The 21,310-nt window shown below is 47.4% G+C and overlaps 1 protein-coding gene across 1 annotated transcript in view; it reads left to right on the forward strand.

Moving 5' to 3' along the window:
* LOC142565803 (uncharacterized) overlaps nt 1-21,310 on the forward strand; it is a 218,297-nt gene that overhangs the window by 126,732 nt on the left and 70,255 nt on the right. Inside the window, exons 2-3 of the mRNA XM_075676340.1 lie at nt 11,929-12,055; nt 12,129-12,235. Coding sequence (XP_075532455.1) covers nt 11,929-12,055; nt 12,129-12,235 — 234 coding nt within the window. The remainder of the gene's footprint in view (nt 1-11,928; nt 12,056-12,128; nt 12,236-21,310) is intronic.

A 21,310-nucleotide genomic window follows, 5' to 3' on the forward strand; every position in this document is an offset into this window, starting at 1 on the left:
ACCTGGCGTACTAGGCAAGATCTGTAGGTACGTTAGATTCTATTGCGTCTGTTAAAGAACTCTACAGAAAGGCACGCTAGGAAAAGCACCTCTACAACGCATGCCTTACCTTGAAACGCACTTTGAACGTGTGACCGTTGATATATTGGTCTTCTAACATCAACTTTCACAATAGGTCACCGGTATACGCTCACACTTGTGGACATTGCACCACACTTCCCCGACGCTGCGGTTCTGACGGCCGTTGACTCCGCTACTGCAGCAGAAGGACTCATTGCGATGTTCTTTCGCATTGGCTTCCCATGAAAAGTTTGGTGCGACCAAGTTCCCTGCTTCACGTCGGACCTCATGAAACAAATTAATGAGCTCTTGACTATTAAACATGTCAGTTGCGCTCCGTATCACGCTGTGTGAAATGGAATTGTCGAGGGGTTTAATGGAACGTTGAAACAGATATTGCGGAAGCTCGTTCAATAACATCCGAAATCTTGGACTGACCTACTAGCGCCTTTTTTGCTCACCTATCGTGAAGCCCTGCAAGCGAGCTTGGGATTCTCACCTTTCGAACTTACGGCTGTCATATCAGAGGGCTTCTGAGCAAATTGAGCGAGCTCTGGACAAAGGAGCGTGACGATGAAGAAATGAAGACGACGTATGGGGATGTACAGTCGCAATCAATTTGAAGGTGATCGCGCGAGCATCGACCGGCGCGCCTTCCAAGCAGCAAAGCGGCCCATTTCGGAACTGCGAAGATAAAGATTGCGCTGCCTTCTTCCCCTTTTATGCTCTTCCAGGTTGCACCCGCCACCCCCATAACAAACTCACTACATTTTTGTGTTTGTTTCCGTTTCATGGCAATGATGTGTGTGCGTCGCTGCCTCACGCATATCTTGGCTAGCAATGACGCCTCTGTGCAAAACACGAAACGCACAGTGTACCGCTGCCTGTTTCTTGGGACATAAAAAATAACGAAAAGCTGCAAGTTGCTAGATGGGAGTGACAGCTGATCAGGGAACAGCAAAAGAGATGGAGAGAAGCTATGTGACGTTTCCCTCTCGAGTGGCGGTGATGACGTAACGTGGCTCTGCTCCTAGTTTCGGTCGCCGCTCGAGCGATCACCTTCAAATTGATCGCGACTGTACTTGACTCAAGACATCGCCTCGAGCACACGTTGCAGTTGGCGCAACAGAATTTAGGCCGAGTGCAGGGGACTCAAACGAAATACTACGGCGACAAGAACAAGCAGCGAGAACATAAAGTCGGTGATTTTGCCCTGACTTTGCTTCCCACCATTGACAGCACGTTCCCGATTCATTGCAAATGACCGTTGCGGGTCATTTGAAAGAATTGCGATGATTACTGGCTGGACTGGTGGGAACACCACGGAGCTCTTCTACACCAGCATTCTGAAATATTGCAAGAGAGTACGCATTTGGGTAGTTTTTGTGTGACTTTCATGGAAAAAAATGGTAGGCGACCCTAATCTTTGATTTAGGTGTCTCTAAATGGCACTCGTATCTCGGCGTTATTGTCCTTTACGCGAACGCAACGCACGAACCAAACTCGCAGGCAATAGTTTTCCAATAATTAGCCGGTTAAATATCTTTTCACATTCTTGTGTGTGACGTCATTAGTGACGTTATTACTTCCGCTTTCTAGTTCCAGGTTTTCAGGAATTTCGCTAAAGTCCTGCTCACGTGGCGTGCCTGTGAAGTCTACGATTCTGTGCTTTGGTGTGCGCTAATCAGTGATTACGAGAAAGCGTTTGATTCAATTGAAACCCCAGCAGTCTTGGAGGCATTACAGAATCAGGGTGTAGACGAGCCTTATGTAAAAATACTGAAAGATATCTATAGCGGCTCCACAGCCACTGTAGTCTTCCATAAAGAAAGCAACAAAGTCCCAATAAAAAAAGGCGACAGGCAGGGAGATACGATCTCTCCAATGCTATTCACAGCGTGTGTACAGGAGGTATTCAGAGCCCTGGATTGGGAAGAATTGGGGATAACAGTTTATGGAGAAAACCTTAGTAACTTGCGATTCGCTGATGATATTGCCTTGCTTAGTTACAGAGGGGACAAACTGCAATGCATGCTCACTGACCTGGAGAGGCAAAGCAGAAGGGTTGGTCTAAAAATTAATTTGCAGAAACCTAAAGTAATGTTTCACAGTCTCGGAAGAGAACAGCAGTTTACGATATCTAGCGAGGCACTGGAACTGGTAAGGGAATACATCTACTTAGGGCAGGTAGTGACCGCAGATCCGGATCATGAGACTGAAATAATCAGAAGAATAAGGAGGGGCTGGGGTGCGTTTGGCAGGCATTCTCAGATCATGAACAGCAGGTTGCCATTATCCATCAAAAGAAAAGTGTATAACAGCTGTGTCTAACCAGTACTGACGTACGGGGCAGAAACCTGGAGGCTCACGAAAAGGGTTTTAGTTAAATTGAGGAAGACGCAACGAGCTATGGAAAGAAGAATGATGGGTGTAACGCTAAGGGATAAGAAAAAAAGCAGATTGGGTGAGGGAACAAATGCGAGTTAATGATATCTTAGTTTAAATCAAGAAAAAGAAATGGGGGGAGGGCATGGGCAGGACATGTAATGAGGAGGGAAGATAAGCGATGGTCATTAAGGGTTACGGACTGGATTCCAAGGGAAGGGAATCGTAGCAGAGGGCGGCAGAAAGTTAGCTGGGTGGTTGAGATTAAGAAGTTTGCAGGCACAACATGGCCAGAAATAGTACATGACCGGGGCAATTGGAGAAGTATGGAAGAGGCCTTCGCGCTGCAGTGGGCGTAACCAGGCTGATGATGAATCAGTGATGTCTAATTTTAATTATTCCAGACACTTCAGTACCTCAACTTGTGGCTAAACTTATGCTCTTATAGCAGCATCGACGCCGAGGAAGATGAGGAGAACGGCGGCTGGCTAGGAGCAGGCAATTGTGATGCCTCAAATATGGGGGCAAAGGTTCGTGTACTCAATGGTTTGGTTGGTTCTCTTAGGCGGAGCCTCCGAGAACCTAATTGAGGACAAAGCCGTTGGTTTGAACACACACGCAAAGACTTTTAATCAAACTAAATAGAGGCATAAAGTAAATAGAAAGCATGCCTAAAATAAACACTCAAGCAGACATTGTGGCAGGAAACACATATAGGGCTTGCATGAAGTTAACGGGTGCGCGAGTCCGAGCTTGCCACGAGGGCGGGGACGCGTCACAGTCTCGACGCGGCGACGCGGCGACAAGCTGGCGAAAGGAGTGGTGCCGGTCTCACCATGGGGGGGGGGGGGGGGGTCGCGGTGTAAGCTGACCGACCGGGCGACCGGAGTGCGCCGGCTCCGGCTAGGCGAGGAAAAGCAGGCGGCTTGGTGGCGCGAGTAGACGGCGTCGGCGTTCTGGCCGGGCAGCTGGCGTAGAACTCGGGCCCGAAGCCCGACTGTTCTAGTCTCGCCCACGGGCGCAGAAGCTCGAACGCCGGCCTCGGGCAGCAGGCGGCACTACAGACGGGGCGGCGTTCTGGCCGGGCAGCTGGCGTAGAACTCGGGCCCGAAGCCCGACTGTTCTCGTCTTGCCCACGGGCACAGAAGCTCACCGGCCTTGAGCCGCTGGCGGCCCGCTCAGGTAGACGGGCGACGCGCAGGAACAGGTTGGCAGGAGGCCCCGGTCGGGTGAAGTCCTGGTGGGCTCGGGTCGGGAACCCGACGGCCCGTCTTCAACGCCCGCTCCGGTGGTTGACCTCCTCCTGCCGTTGCTTCCTGGAACTCTCCTGGCGTCTCCCCTGCGTCTCCTTGCGTGTCCTCTCTTTCTGCCAGCGCACCACGCTTTTTCTTCTGGTCTGGCCGATTTGGCATTCTCGGATTGGCTGCCTGACGCCCCGTGGTCTTTTCTAATTGGTTTCTTTTCTTCTTTTTGTTGTTTTACATGCGCAGCGCGTTCTCGCGCCGGACGCTCTTCGGCGTCGTTGTTTTCCTTCTTCCACCTCGGCGCGCGTGCACTCAGCGTCGTCTGCTCCCGACCGTCCCGATCACCGCACCATGTCGCGCACCACGCATCACACAAGCCCCTTTTTTAACAAGTTTTTCTGAATAAAAACTGCCGCTCAGTGCGCGACATCGTTCACAACACTGCAGTCATGGTCTGTCCACGAGATTGCGCTGTAACGTTTCATGCACAATTCACACAGTTGCACAGTTCGCTGAGCATACAGATCAATGACATTAATGGAAGACGCTAATTCAAGAAGACCACAACAACCCTTAAGAATAAAACTGTAGCATCAAAGGCTATCACAACACACTCTATAAACCATCAAGTTGAAGTCACCAAGTCCGACGTCAAAAGTCCGTGAAGAGCCATGAGCGAAGCATCGGCTCCTTCAGGTGACCCTTTTCCATATCAACCGGACTAGACATTTATCTTCTTGGTCAGAGAACCCTGGCCAGTCCGCGATAATACCACTCCAGGCAATAATGCCTCTGCTTGGTGTCGACCACGTCACTGCCTGCGTTCTAAGGTAGTGATAATTGTAATGTGTGGTTGCAGCATCTGTGCCAATGGTCGGACCACGCGCGAGTACATGAGAACAGAAAGGATGTTCTGACTCCTTAAAGCCATAAGCTGGTGGGGTACACATGCCTGAGCCCTCCCAAGTGCACATAGGGTCACAAGCAGTTGCCTTTGTTGAATTCAAAGGACGCAGTAAGGACAACTCAATACTTTTTACTGAAACCAAACCTGGTTCCTCAGGGGCCCTGATATCTTCAGGTCCATCTTGACCATGGCGCAAACACTCCGACGTACTAAATTTAGCCTGTGGGAGGTTCTCAGTTCTAACTTTAGTTTTCTCAAGCATGCTCAAGGAGCCGATGCTTCGCTCATGGCTTTTCACGGACCTTTGACCTCGGGCTTGGTGACTTCAACTTGATGGTTTATAGAGTGTGTTGTGATAGCCTTTGATGCTACAGTTTTATTGTTTAGGGTTGTTGTGGTCTTTTTGAATTAGCGTCTTCCGTTAATGTCATTGATCTGTATGCTCAGCGAACTGTGCAACTGTGTGAATTGTGCATGAAACCTTACAGCGCAATCTCGTGGACAGACCATGACTGTAGTGTTGTGAACTATGTCGCGCACTGAGCGGCAGTTTTTCTTCAGAAAAACTTGTTAAAAAAGGGGCTTGTGTGATGTGTGGTGCGCGACATGGTGCGGTGATCGGGACGGTCGGGAGCAGAAGACGCTGAGTGCTAGCGCGCCGAGGTGGAAGAAGGAAAACAACGACGCCGAAGAGCGTCCTGCACGAGAACGCGCGGCGCATGAAAAACAACAAAAAGAAGAAAAGCAACCAATTAGAAAAGACCACGGGGCGTCAGGCAGCCAATCCGAGAATGCCAAATCGGCCAGACCAGAAGAAAAAGCGTGGTGCGCTGGCAGAAAGAGAGGACACGCAAGGAGACGCAGGGGAGACGCCAGAAGAGTTCCAGGAAGCAACGGCAGGAGGAGGTCAACCACCGGAGCGGGCGTTGAAGACGGGCCGTCGGGTTCCCGACCCGAGCCCACCAGGACTTCACCCGCCCGGGGCCTCCTGCCAACCTGTTCCTGTGCGTCGCCCGTCTACCTGAGCGGGCCGCCAGCGGCTCAAGGCCGGTGAGCTTCTGTAGCCGTGGGCGAGACGAGAACAGTCGGGCTTCGGGCCCGAGTTCTACGCCAGCTGCCCGGCCAGAACGCCGCCCCGTCTGTCGTGCCGCCTGCTGCCCGAGGCCGGCGTTCGAGCTTCTGCACCCGTGGGCGAGACGAGAACAGTCGGTCTTCGGGCCCGAGTTCTACGCCAGCTGCCCGGCCAGAACGCCGACGCCGTCTATTCGCGCCACCAAGCCGCCTGCTTTTCCTCGCCTAGCCAGAGCGGGCGCACTCCGGTCGCCCGGTCGGTCAGCTTATACCGCGACTCCCCATGGTGAGACCGGCACCACTCCTTTCGCCAGCTTGTCGCCGCGTCGCCGCGTCGGAGACTGTGACGCGTCCCCGCCCTCGTGGCAAGCCCGGACTCGCGCACCCGTTAACTTCATGCAAGCCCTATATGTGTTCCCTGCCGCAATGTCTGCTTGAGTGTTTATTTTAGGCATGCTTTCTATTTCCTTCTATTTACTTTATGCCTCTTTTTAGTTTGATTAAAAGTCTTTGTGTGTGTGCTCAAACCAACGGCTTTGTCCTCAAATGGGTTGTCGGAGGCTCCGCCTAAGAGAACCAACCGACCCATTGAGTACACGAACCTTGCCCCCATATTTGAGGCATCACAAATTGGCGTCCGCGACAGGACAAAGCTGTTCGTTTGGATCTTTTTTCTAAAGGCTAGGAACTATGGCTGCTAGCACACGAGATCTGTTAGCCCTAGCCGAACGCAGAGGCCAAGAAGGAGGAGCTTGCGCTTGAGGAGAAAAATTTACAATTACGGCTTAAAGTCGCAGAGGCTGAGGGCGCATATTTGGGCACGAAACAGCCAGAAATTAGTTTGTTTGACTTAGCCACCGTGGCCCAGCGACTGGGTTTGCATGGGGCAGACTTGAACAGGTGGGTTCAAGACAGGTTGGTAATAATATGCGAGAAAGCTCAGAGAGAGCGCGACAGGCGAATGGCAGAACAGGCAGCTGAGAGGGAACGCCTGGAGGAAGAGCTTCGCAGGGTGCGCGTTCGCATCGAGGCACTCGCGGATGCTTGCTCCGAAAGGACGAGCTCCATTGTTCAGGATGCAGCACAGCAATGCAGCGGCGACCCGAGGGTTCCCTCCGACATGGCCTCAGGCCTCGGCGAGCAAAAAGTGTCTCAAGGAGAGACAACTTGTGATCATGCCATTGTAGGCAAAGATACTGATGTTAGGTTGCAAGACAAGAAGCAGATTGCTTCCGTACCTGAACCCGTGCTGCGTGGGCCCGGCCAGAACGCCACCCCCGCCTGTCGTGCCGCCTGCTGCCCGAGGCCGGCGTTCGAGCTTCTGCGCCCCTGGGCGAGACAAGAGCAGTCGGGCTACGGGCCCGAGCTCTAGATCCAGCTGCCCGGCCAGAACGCCGCCGCCGTCTACTCGCGCCACCAAGCCGCCTGCTTTTCCTCGCCTAGCCAGAGCGGGCGCACTCCGGTCGCCCGGTCGGTCAGCTTACGCCGCGACCTATGGTGAGACCGGCGCCACTCCTTTCGCCAGCTTGTCGCCGCGTCGCCGCGTCGAGACTGTTACGCGTCCCCGCCCTCGTGGCAAGCCCGGACTCGCGCACTCGTTAACCTCATGCAAGCCCTATATGTGTTTCCTGCCGCAATGTCTGCTTGAGTGTTTATTTTAGGCATGCTTTCTATTTCCTTCTATTTACTTTATGCCTCTTTTTAGTTTGATTAAAAGTCTTTGTGTGTGTGTTCAAATCAACGGCTTTGTCCTCAATTGGGTTCTCGGAGGCTCCGCCTAAGAGAACCAACCGAACCATTGAGTACACGAACCTTTGCCCCATATTAGGGTCATCACACAATTGCCTTGGAAGCGAAGCGGGCACGTGACTCAGATCACGCGCGGCCGGCGCAAGGGCCAAGCGATCCGCCGAGGAATGACCGTCAACTAGGGCCTTCTGCTCAGTAATATGCTGCTGTTTATTGTGGCTCATCGTCATCACTGATGCTTCACGCCACAAGTTTGGTGACCACGGACATCGGACATGGCTGACGACAACCGCAATTCTTCGAACGATCAGCGCGGAACCACCGCCACGGATGATAGCGATCGAACAACCCCTGCACCACAGAGCAATGTGACTGCTCTTTCGCTGAGGTTACACTAGTACTGGCCAGCGGACCCAGAACTCTGGATCGCTCAAGGAAGCAGTCAGTTCGCCATTGCGCGAGTCACATCGCAGACTGAAAAATTTAACCATCTAGTATCCTAGCTGCCGGCCAAGATTGCCACCAAGCTTCGCGACATGATCCTTCAAACCCCGGTACAGACTCTTTCGACATCTTGACGAGCGAACTCACCAAACACATGACATTGTCGGAACAGCGACGGCTACAGCAGCTTCTCCAAGCTGAATAGCTCGGGAATCGCAAACCTTCGCAGCTCCTGGGCCTTTTTGAACAGCTCCTTGGAGACAAGGCAACCACCTTCGATCAAGATTTGCTTCGAGAATTGTTCTTACAACGTTTGCCTAACTCCTTCCGCATGGTTCTGGAAACCGCTAGCAGTTTGCCCGTGTCCCAGCTAGCACAACTTGCCGACTCCGTCGTGGATACATCAAGTCCCGCGGTTTCACTCGTGGAATGTTCACACGCATCCACTGTGCCACCTTCGCCCTGCCTGCAACGCCTGCGTGATGAATTGCGCGAGGAAATCTGCAAACTGTCAGACCAGATCGCCGCTCTATCTTCTCAACGCCAGCGCTCTTTCTCGCGCAGCCGCTCGCCGCCCTCATCATGGCAATGCGAATGCTGGTACCATCGCACCTTCGGTAATATAGCCGAAAGTGCACGGCACCCTGTAGTTTTCAGGGAAACTCCCCGCAGCACCACTAGAAGCGGCAAGTGGTGCGAGCGCCGAAGTCAGCCGTTTATTCTCCGTGACTGATAAAACCACAGGCCTGCGTTTTCTTGTGAGTACTGATGGCATACAGATTTTTAAGAAGTAAAGAAAGGTCGTACTTTCCGTCCATTTATTTATCCTACATTTGCACTTATATTCGTTTTCGCGGGTTTCTGTTTGTACACCTGTAGATCACAAGCTTGTAAGTATTGCAAGTGCGGCGGCAAAAGGGACATCAATAGCTTTCCCGCACCAAGTGTACAAACAATGTCTAACTGATCGCAGACGCTTACTCTGTGGCTTAAAGAAGGCGTCCTATAAGCGCTTTCCAAACAAGGTCGCCTATTTTACGCGCGGCTCAGAACCATAGTTTGAAGGCCCGTCTCACCATTGAGGATTTCCCCTTGGAGCGAAAGTATCTCCCAATGCACCCTCCTCACATCCGACGTCTAAGCCTTGGGCGGCGCATCAGTATCAGTTCCGTCTTGTTCGGAAAGACTTCTCCGATGCATGAGGCAGGGAGACGAGACCGTGAGCTGTTTGGAGTACCTCTCTCCATACGCGACTAGTCAATTTGCGGTAAGCGTTGAGAAACTTTTTTTTCGTTTTCTTCTTTTTCCACACTACTTTTAAGTGCTGTTCACATTCGCCGAAAATATATCGTGTATCTAGCCGCGTTCATGGCCGCATGCATACGAGTGACTCCGAAACCACGATGTCAGAACCATTGAGAAATACTATGCCGTGCCACCTGCCGCGATGAGCAAAACACCTGTACGACGGATAATTCAAGCATGTTTTCAGGCGCGTTGGATTGTCTGGGCTGGAATTCACAGACCTAAGGTGGCCTGACAGCCCGCACGGTTATCTGAGTGAGCTAGCTTGGATACTCGGTTGCCACAGTCACAAGTTTGAATCCTCGTTTTTTTTAAGGTGGAATACTCGAACCCTTTTCCCTCAGTACACGATATCTCTAGGCTTGGAGTGGCGCCTGACACCGGGAAAACGCCGAGAGCAAGTGCGGCTATACTAATCCAGGTGCTACCAAAAAAAGAAGACCCACGAAGCTTCAACAAGACTCTCCCTCACCAGAACAGGAATTGGCTTACCTGGTGCAGTATTCCTCCACTCCCTCCCAAATGAATCATTCAATTGCCCGATGGCCCTCAGTCTCCAACAGGTGCTGAACACTTGCCCAAGGCTGCGGACAGACCTGTAACAAACGCAGCAGAGGGTGCTAACAATCTTTAGGCCCGGACAGGCTGCCAGGGGAGACTGACCCTTGCAACGTTTAACACCCGAACCCTCTCGAGTGAAGCTAGCCAAGCAGAACTCTTTGAGGAACTATCAGGCATTGTTTTGGATATCATTGGCCTTAGTGAAATTAGAAAAACTGGTGGAAATTATACAGTGCTAACAAATGGCCACATCCTCTGCTATAGAGGACTACAAGATAAGAAACAGTTCGCAGTAGGATTCTTAATCCATAAGAACACAGCGGGCAACATTGACGAATTCTACAGCACTAATGAGAGCGTAGCAGCAGTCGTAATAAAGCTAAATAAGGGGTATAGAATAAAGGTAGTACAAACCTACGCTCCAACCTCCAGTCACGATGATGAAGAAATGGAACAGTTTTATGAAGATGTTGAATTAGCCATGCGAAAAGTGCAAACTCAGTATACTGTAGTCATAGGCAACTTCAATGCAAAAGTGGGGGAAAAAGCAGGCTGGGAAACAAGCAATTGGCAACTACGGCGTGGATTCTAGGAGCACTTGAGGAGAGATGTTGGTAGAATTTTAGGAAAGGAATAGGCTGCGAATAATTAACACCTTCTTCAGGAATCGTTGGAACAAAAAGGGGACCTGGAAAAGCCCTAATGGTGAAACAAAAATAAGATTGATTTCATGCTTTCTGCCGATAGTGCCACTCGTCCTGCTCATCATTCTACATCATCATCATCATCATCCTGCTCGTGATTCATCATCCTGCTCATCATCCATGCCACTCATCCTGCCACTCATCCTACATCCTGCCCCCATAGTGCAGGATGTAGAAGTGTTAGGTTGGGTCAAGTGCAGTCGTCATAGGTTAGTGAGGACTAGGATTCCCCTCAATTTGAAGAGAGAAAGAGTAAAACTGGTCATTAAGAAACAGGTCAATCTAGACGCAGTAAGGGTAAAAGACCTATTTAGGTTGGCACTTTCAAACAAATTTGCAGCCTTAGAACAGAGCGACGAAGATCATATAGAGGAAATGAATGAAACCATAACTGGGCTGGCTTCAGAAGCAGCAACCGAAGCGGGAGCCAAGGCCCCAAGGCAACCACTAGATAAGCTCTCCCAAGTAACAAATTACCTAATAGAGAAACGACAAAGAATGAAAGTGTCCGACTCAGGAGATTAGATAGAATTCGCGGAAATGTCAAAACTATTCTGCAAGGAGAAAATAAGGAATAGTCGAAATTATAACGTGAGAGAGACTGAGGAAGCCGTAAAACTTTAAGTACTTCAAAGTGCTAATGAAACGCCTTTAAGAGAAAAGTTTTATTAAGACGCTAGATGTCCATTTGCCGAATGAAACCCCGACTGCCGTGTGCGCAGTGCCTCTGGCACAGCCACACCTAGGGGCGGGAACATATCGAGTCTGCACGCCAACAATGGCCAGCCACACGAAGAAGGAATAATGCCAATAATGACTGAACAATACTCTAGCAGCCCTCGCCCGGTGTTGGTAGGCCATCCTTGGCCAGACTAATTTGCTGCATCGGGGTCATGGATCTACCATGGTAGTGCTATTGAGAATCCCATTGTACGATCAGTAACCGCAGCAATTTCTGCCAATATTCGGATGAGTTCGTCCCACTGTTGGCGTGCTACCGGGGATTTTTACTGTATGTAGAATTTTTGGAGCTCTGCATCGCTTTCTTGATTGCTGGATGTATTGACTATTTGAAGATTGCTATTAAAGCCAATGAATTCTAAGGGTTTCACTATCTATCAACGATGCCCTTACAGAATGCAGCGTGTCATTTGGTATTGACTTTGAAGCATACAGCGGCTGTTTATTGCTTTTCAAGATGCCTACAGAGAGAACGTTCTAAACGCCAGAACATACGCGCAAGGCAGGCAGCTGGCCAAAAATTGGAGTATGTCCTCCTGACGAGTCGCGTATGCCGAGGCAACAACACATCCGTCATGACGACGCTGTTCAATTTATTATTGTGAGGGTAAAAATTGGTGCTCGCGGAGCAATACATGTGAAAACCGTGCCGCCGATCTCCCAACAACGTGACCAAGTACGTCACACCATGCTGCCACATTGTCATTGGCTAGAGGCACAAAGGACCGATTTCTCTTGTTGATGAACGCTCTCGCAGGCTACCGGTTTTCCGACCTACTGCGCCGTAACGACTACGTTGCCGCACTGCTTTTGGTCTTTGCTCTCATCGGGATCATCCTCAGTGCATTGATTGTCGCCGCTGGATTGGTAAACCTCGCCACCAGGTATGAAATATAAAGCGGCCCGCTACCTGCATCCCCGGGATGACGGATATGTGCGATGTGTCTACGCGTGCAGAACACTCGCCAACCACGGCTGCGACGGCTCTTGCCAGCGGCGGCAACATAACGGCAACCCCAACAACATCGACGTCGCTGTTCAACCGACAGATACAACCGTTGCCGGTAAGCAAGGCAGCGCAGCCAGGCGTGCGCTTGCAATGTCACGTGCGAGCGCAAGCCCAGTGAGAATTTATTTATTTATTTATTTATTTATAAATACTGCGATCTGAAATCAGATCATAGCAGGGTGGGTATATATAGAAATATACAAGCATGTAAACACATACAAATCCATCACATATGCAGGCATTTTCAGACATTGGTGAAGAATACATAACATACAAGAAAAAACACACTAGCAGATAACATACACGAATTCATAACATTTGCAAGCATTTTTCAAACATTGATAAGGAATTCTGGGTAACAGTATGAGAATTAAGATTATTCCAGTCTGTTATTGTCCTAGGAAAAAAGGAATATTTGAAACAGTTATTCCGTGCGTTGATGGGGGTTATGGATAAAGCATGCCTTCGTCTCGTGTTATAACCTGATGAGTAAGTAAAGAACTTGGAAGTGTTAACCTTATAATGGCCGCTTACTAGTTGAAAGAGGAACTTTAATCGGGAGATACGGTTGCGCACAGTCACCGGGGGTAATCCACTGCGTCTTACGAGCTCACCAACAGACGCACGGCCGTATGAATTAAAAACAAACCTAATCACTTTATCATGTACACGTTCCAGTTTTTTAATATTGGTTAAAGTGAATGGGTCCCAAATAATTACGGCATATTCCAACAACGGACGAATGTAGGAATTGTACGCCAGTAAACGAACACCAGACGTACATGATTTCAGTGAGCGCCTCAAGAAAAACAGTTTACGCAAAGAATTCGCAACAACAGTATCTATGTGCTTCGTCCAGGAAAGCTCATTGGTTATCCATAGGCCCAAATATTTGTACTCTCTTACCTCTGATAGAGATACGTTGTCAACATTATATGCAAATTGAAGAGGTTCTTTCTTATGTGTGATTCTCATAAAAACAGTTTTTTCAAAATTAATAGACATTTGCCATTGTTCGCACCAAGCAGTCACCTTTGCCAGGTCATTATTTAGACGCACCTGATCATCAACAGAAGATATCTTTTGATACAAAATACAGTCATCTGCGTAAAGTTTCACGGAAACTGAAAGTTCTGCGACTATGTCATTTATAAATAACAGAAATAAAAGTGGTCCCAAAACTGATCCCTGGGGACTCCAGACGCAACCTCTGTATTGTTAGAAGAAGTATTGTTTAAGGTGACAAATTGGTGTCTGTTAGTAAGATAGGCTCTGATCCATGTAAGTATCTGTACATTTTTTATATAATACTCTAATTTATGGATTAATTTGTTATGTGATACCTTGTCAAATGCTTTACGAAAATCCATGAACACAATATCTGTTTGCTTCCCTTCATTAATTGCCTGTGCGAGATCGTGAACAGTCTCAACTAATTGAGTGCATGTAGAAAACCTATGCCTGAAACCATGTTGGACATCTGTAAGTACCTTGTGCTCTTCTAAGAAACTTAATATATGTTTATGAATTATATGCTCTAAAATTTTGCATGATGTAGATGTAAGAGATACTGGTCGGTAATTGTCTATGTGTGTTTTGTTCGCGGATTTATGTAAAGGTTTGATTTCGGCCGTCCTCCAGTCATCCGGTAGGGAACCATCGCGTAAAGATCTGGTGAATACGACATACAGGTACTTGGCACACCATTCCGCATAATGCTTTAAAAACGCGTTTGGTATTTTATCAGGTCCTGGTGACTTTTTAGTATCAACGTTCAATAGCAAATTAAAAACGCCGCTCTCAGAAATGACAACGTCAGATATAACAGGAAGCGATATAGAAAAGTTGGGAAGGCAACCATTATCTTTGGTAAATACCGACTGGAAGAATTTGTTAAAAGCAGAACAAACGACAGTCTCATCACTTACACATTTGCCGTCTATCATGAACCCACTGGTAGAAGATGACTTAGGTGTGATTTGGCGCCAGAATCTCTCGGGAGACGTTTTAATAAATGAAGGCAGGATCGTTCCGTAATATTTTTCTTTGTCGCAAATTATTTTCTGTTTTAGTTGTTCTGAAGTGCCTTCTACACTAGATTTTAAGGTTACATTTGTTCTTGCTTTCACTTTTAACCTTTTAAACCTTCGCTGTAAGCGTAACGTCTCGCGAGAAATCCATGGGTTACGGTGCACAGAAGATTTTGCAATTGTGGGAACGAATCGTTGGATACATTCAGAGACAATTCCCCTAAAAGAAAGCCACAAGTCATTTACATTGCAAGTGCTGTTTCTGAAGTCAGCAAAGTAGAATGCAAGCATATCCAGAATAGATTCATCATCAGCACGAGAAAAATTGGGAAACAAACCAACACCGTTTTTGTGATCAGGGTAGACATTTGACAAGCTCAACAAGATAGCTTTGTGATCAGAAATCCCGTTTGTGACTTCACAGGTTATCGCATTTCGGATGGCGCCACTTACAAAAAATAAGTCCAGAATTGAGCATACGGCTCCCTGTACTCTAGGGAAATTATTTTCCATTTGCAGTAAATCAAACGTGAATACAATATCAAAGATTGTGTTATCAATACTGTGAGCAGAATGCAATGAAAAGGTGTGCCAATCAATGTTTGGCAAAGTAAAGTCCCCTGCCAGTAGTATTCTGTCATCTGATTTTACATGGCAGTGCATATATTCTCTTAAGTTTTCAAGTACCGCAGCAGAAGAGTTTGGAGGCCTATAAAAACACCAAGGATGAAGCGGGCCTTGTTGATGTATGCTTTGCAAAAGACAGCTTCAATATCTTGCGCATCGGGCATACTAAAAAGTTGCAGTGATGATTTGTACAAAATGGCCACTCCTCCACCTCTTCTGTCACGGTCACCCCGAAATACCTTATAGCCCTTAGGAACAAACTCGCTGTCAAATATTTCACTGCTCAACCACGTCTCTGTAAGCATGGCAACGTCTGCATCATGCGAGAACAGCATGCCCTCAAGTTCTGCAGCTTTATTGACGACACTACGACAGTTTATGTTTAAGATTTTGAATGCAAACATATCACCGTTAATGCTTAACTTATCAAAAACCAGCTTAACGTTAGCACCATTAACCTTTTCCTGTGATGCGCTTTCCCATAGTTTCTTTCTGACATCACGAATTCTTTTCGAGTAGTCTTCGCTGATTGAATATTCTGAACCTTTCAATTTCGGCCATGCCTTCATTATTAAAGTCTTCTCTCGGTAGTCATGTAGATTTATGATGACAGGACGATTCCTGTTCGATGTCCTACCTATCCGATGGCATCTTTGCATGCTCTTTATCGAAACTCCAAGTTTTTCGCTAAGAATGTCCTTTGTTATTTTGTCCGTAAGTTCCGTTTCTGTTTCCCTTTCCTCTTCTTTTATGCCGTAAATAAGTAAGTTATTCCTACGGCTGCGATTTTCCAAGTCGTCAGTTTTAGTTAACAGGTGTGATACAGTGGCTTCCAGTTTATTAATAGTTGACCTCACGTGCTCTACTTCTGCTTTTACGGTCTTGATAGTTGCCACCTCGTCTTCCAAATTTTTGATTCTCTCGGTCAAACCATCTATGTTTTTCTCAAATGAGCCCTGTTTTGCAAGCATATCACTGACAGATGATTTCAGGGAACTTTGACCTAATAGAATCTGCTGGAGCATTTCCCTTTCAGTCGTGTCTGGGCCTGGGTTTGATTCAATATCACCGCATTTTAAAAGATCGTCGTGGGAAGAAAAAAGGTATGCACAAACACTCTTTATACATAGTGGGCTGGGCAGCAGCAACAAAAAGCGGTTGTCGCTACGATAGCAGTAGGCCGATAAGTAGTTACTAACCTGCGCAATAGCCGTCGTAAAGACAAGAACTGGGCATGCCCGTCCTCTTCGGCGCGCTTCGCTACACGCCATAGCGTTGTCTGTGCTGCTGGCAACGCCAGAAAATAGGATTGCGGAAAGGTATCTTGAACCACACCAGCGAGCGCATCCCTATTCTGTATAGTGCATACTGCGATTCAATGCGCAGCCTGTATTGTTTACAAACTATGAATTACCAACTCGACCAAGCAGCACTCTTAAAACAATGCGTAATGTATGTATGTATGTATGTATGTATGTATGTATGTATGTATGTATGTATGTATGTATGTATGTATGTATGTATGTATGTATGTATGTATGTATGTATGTATGTATGTATGTATGTATGTATGTATGTATGTATGTATGTATGTAGTGAACGTCTTCCCGGATGCGGCGATTGACAAGCACCTATAGCATGAGGAGGCGTACGCACAAAAACAACGTCTCATTCCTACGTTTCGGCCACTCTTCATCAGCGGAATACCGAGTGTTACCGAGACCGAACACAATTTGTTTTTTTTTGCGATAGAAATTACATGGGCACTCCAGGCGCATTTCTGCTGTCGCCGTCACCGTTAGATTCTGTATAAAGTCTAAGGGCAACAAAATCGTCGCTGCGCGCCGTATGCTGTATGTGCGAGCATAGGCGCCGGCCACGGGTTGGCTACGGGGCCCGAACCCCCTTCGGAGTTTTCCGGGAGAGGGCTGCCTCCCCCCCTCCCCCCGGGCGATGCCGAAGCAGCCCCCTCCCCCCAAACGCACACACCTAAAGTGCCATTACCAGAGCTTTGTCACCCACATCATTTGAGGTTTCTTTTGACTTACCTCGACCTTCTTACTTGAAATTTTACTGGGGCTAATAGCTTACTGCATTTATTGTTGCCACGGACTTGCACGGCTTTTCATTCATATTTTCGCTTTATTTCTGCAAATCCTGACAATAGAAGGATAAGCGCATAAGAAGCACTAGCGGCGGCAGCCTCATCCCTATTTTTTCACTTCAACATTGTTTTAAATTTTCACTGTAAACAGCATACACCCCCCATATACACTATCTAAATATACACACAGGACAAAGCTTACTATATTTTTAAAATAGATGGATGTAGCCGATTAAAATGATTTCTCAAGCTATGGATAGCCTATGCCTAGAGAATGAATATATTGCTGTATGTTCACCATGCTTCAAAGTGCCTTGCGTGATTTTTTACCATGAAAAAACCTATAGACTTCAGTGACCCCTTCGGCAGAGTCTTTTATCAATGGCATGTGAAATGCACGTGAATGTTCTGTATTTATTGCTTCTTTTTCAGTAAGCAATGCTAATGACTTATGAATAAAACATTTCTAATAAATTTCAACATATATTAGAGATGCAAACATCGTCAGTTCCATGCTAAAATCATAAATATATAAAGGGTGTCCCAATTACCTATCATGTCAAAAAATTAAAGAAAGAAAGAACAACGTGTCACTCGAAGTACAGTGGAGAACTGCCAGTAATTTTCTTGTTATTGAGATTTAATTAGATTGTAATTATTTATCTAACTCGAGACGTGCTATCCTATTTCATCAAAGTGTCAATGAGGCATTTGAAGGCACAGCCAAGGAACACTTAACTGCAATGTTCTCAGCGACGTACTAATTGCGCACTAATTTATTTCCGACTGACAAACAAATGCTGCGAAACATGGAGAATGTCACGTGACTGCGCTCCCACCCGCATCATAGACGGGCGCCCTCGAACAGACTCTCTCTCTGAGTTAGTCAGAAGCAAATAAAGGAAACAAACACGTAGTGATCGAGCCTTAACTGCCGCACCCCGGCCGAACCAACACGTCGCGTTTGCTGAAAGTTGGAAACAAGCAGCGACAGCTGTTCGTTGTCCTACCGTAGATAAGGGCATGGATGTTTTTTTTTTGTTTTTGTTGCCGCAAAACCTATCGCCACAAAAGCGAATTGACATCAGTGCAAAGCTTTAAAGGTGTGTTTTGTTTCGTCCCAGTCCCCATGTCTTTCTCTAATGAGCAGAAGGCAAACATCATGCTTGCCCTGGGATATTCAAATGGCAAGAGGAAGGCCGCAAATATATGCAGGGTGTTCTTTTAGCTGCGCCAAATTTTTAAGAAAAATAAAAATCACGGTACCGTTATGTTTACCATTCGAGTGTATGGATTGGCAGCCTCTAGATACAGAGCAATTTTTGCAATTACGTCTGTAATTAGCGAAGTTACGGTAATTAACTTTCTAATTAACAATAGGTGGCTACAGCAAGTGAGTTCTCGACGACACAGGCGCTCTTTTTGCAGCCAGTTTCGGTTTCAAGGAACCTGCCAAGGGGAACTAATTGTTCGGGTAGCTCCCACATGAAATCCACTAGTAAAATGTAATCGTTGGGATAGGTAGTGTCGAGGATGAGCCCCAAAGTACCCATTTGCTGTAGCCATCTATTGTTGATAAATATAAAGTTAATTACCGTAACTTCGCCAATTACGCACGTAATTGCGGAGATTTCTCGGTATATAGAAGGTGCCTATCCGTACACTCGCATGGTAAACATAACGTCACCGTGGTTTATGCTTTTCTAATCTTAAAAATTTGGTGCAGCCCGAAAGAAGCCCCCTGTATATCAGTCATGGAAGTGTGGCGGTAGACCAAACGCATCGACTATCATCCAAAATTAGGAAAACCTGAGACAAATTGGCAGCTTGCAGAAACAGCCGTGGAGGACTCCATCTTCGAGTCCTAGCCTACACACGGATGTTCTAGCATTTGTGGCCTCAAACTCTCATGCTAGCGTGCGTGGCGTAGCCGCCCAGGTACCAATTTCCGTCATCAGTTTGGAGGATTCTAAATGACGGTCATTCACCCGTACCACCTTAACCAGCACCAATGCTTAGAAGATATGGACCACTAGAATCGTCTCGATTTCTTCAATTGGGTCCTCACAAAAACCGATGTGTGACCGGACTTTCTTGAGCAGCATCAAGTGCGCAGATGAAGCCAATTTTCGGAGAAACGCCTAGGCAAATTTGCATAATGCACGCTATTGGAGTGACTCCAATCCACACTGGGTTAAGCGCTCTCGGCACCAGTACCAGTGGTCGTTCAATGTCTGGAGCGGAATGGAGCGCCGGTGCTCTAAAGGGTCCCATATTCGATCATACACTGATTGGACAGCGTTACGTGAAAGAAATACTTGAAGGAGTGGTGGATGAGTTTCTCAGCGAAGTCCCACTGTCACGTCTTCCACTTCTGTGGTATTGGCAAGATTGGGCACCCGCAAACAGCAGCAGCCGAGGTCGACGCTGGTTGGATGCGACTTTTCATGCGCAATTGATTGGAAGGCACGGGCCTGTAAATTAGCCAGGTAGGTCACCTGATCTCTCTGCTCGATTTCTTTCCTTGGGGTTATGTGAAAGATCGTGCTTATATGATCAAGACGGACGTCAGAATAGTTCAAGGCAAGGATAAAGTAAGCCTACCGTTTAATTCCGGTCTCGGTCGTCAAGAAAACCCGTGAAGATGTGATAAAGCGGACACAGTACTGCGTAGCTGCAAAAGGAGAAATAGCCGAACATGTCCTCTAGGCTGGTGTTCAATGGAGCTTACGAATTCATAGATAATAAGGGCACACTGAAATGTGATGTTTCTTTCTTTCTTTTTTTCCTTTCTTTCTTTTACTTTTTTGCATAGCCATCATTATTGCCAATTCGGCTCAGTGATAGCAGTGGTATTAGTTTCATGAACGCATCAGTTTTGCGTTTTCTCTACACGTTGGTGGCTTCGTGGCCTGTTTATTTCGCTTTTATTTTTTGACATGAACTTGTTTTTGCAGCACGTATACACATTCATGAAAAATAAAATGGGCACTTTAATTTGGCTTTGGTGCCGAAGCAACTTTCTCGCGCGAAATATAGCTTCGCGCGCACTCTTTCGATGTGATGTGAGCAAAGCCGGGATTTTGAAGCATTGTATGTCTATTACATAGTTTTCGCATTTTGTTCGTGGTGAAAGCAGCGCTTGGGTCGCGTTATCAAGGGGCTTTTATTAGCAATGTGATCAGCGAGCCTTGAGAGATGGATAATAAGTGTGGCGTAGAGATGAGAGGAAGGATCAGCTGCGAGGCCGTGAAATCTACTGTTGGTGCTCCTTCCGTACAATAATCAAGATTATGCGCTGTCTCTTGGGGTTTGCGACAGGCAATGCATTCGCTTTCAATGAGCTTATTTGAGGGCGCTGCTTTATGATACGGATGGGACGGCACCCAAGTGGTATTTTTCATACTTGGTAAGATTTCTTCGCCAGTCGGAAAAAATTGCACACAATTAGTACGTCGCTTAAACAACGCAGTTAGTTGTCATTTTGGGGTGCCTACAAATGCCCCATTGACACTTTGAAAATTAGGACAGCACTTCTCGAGTAAGATAATTAATTGCAATTACCGAATTGAATCTCAGTAACGATAGAATTACTGGCGGCTACTCCACTGTATTGGAAACAGTATGCACTAGGTTTTGTTCGAGTAACACAACTGCTCTTATTTAAAGTATTCGTGCATGATAGTTGGGGAACACTGTATAATTCACTCAGTAACCGAAATGAGGTGAATCTGGATTGCCTCGGAATCAGAATGAAGAGCAGTAAGAAGCAGCAAGCAGTGAGACTCACAGAAAAAAGAGGGAGAGAGAGGCTGCAGTTTTGTCAGAAAGGCGAATCAGTATTGGTGGTAGCCAAGTATATGCGAATATTACACAAAGGAAGATTACACCACCGAAAGGACTCCGGCTTTGAAATTTAACTGACTCCTACCATGATGTCTTGTGCATACTCATATAACGCCATCACTTCACAGCTCAATTCTTCGAGGTCACATAAAGTTTCTTCAAGAGCAAGAAATATATACATATTACGTGGGGCTCGGAAAGCTGGTCGCCCCCCCCCCCCGGAAAAATGAAAACTCTCCGCCCGAGCGAGAGCAGCCCGGCGATCGCGACGGAGGAAAGCGCGCCGTCTTGCATCGCGCCAGGCGCTCCGCGGGGAGGGGCGCATTTTACTCTGGCTGCGCGCGCCCGCCCGGTCTGCCCTATCTGGAAAGCCATCTGCGACTGGGAGAGAGTCCGCCGTGCGCTGTGTTTTCGCGGCTTAGTTCGCGTGGGTGCGAGAGGCCGCACGAAGGTCAATTCGCTCGCTGCCTCACTTCGTCGTTTTGACAGCGAGTTTCTGCGGTCTTCGCGTGAAATGTCTTCA

The sequence above is a fragment of the Dermacentor variabilis genome, unplaced genomic scaffold (assembly GCF_050947875.1).
Source record: "Dermacentor variabilis isolate Ectoservices unplaced genomic scaffold, ASM5094787v1 scaffold_12, whole genome shotgun sequence".
Taxonomy (NCBI): Eukaryota; Metazoa; Arthropoda; class Arachnida; order Ixodida; family Ixodidae; genus Dermacentor; species Dermacentor variabilis.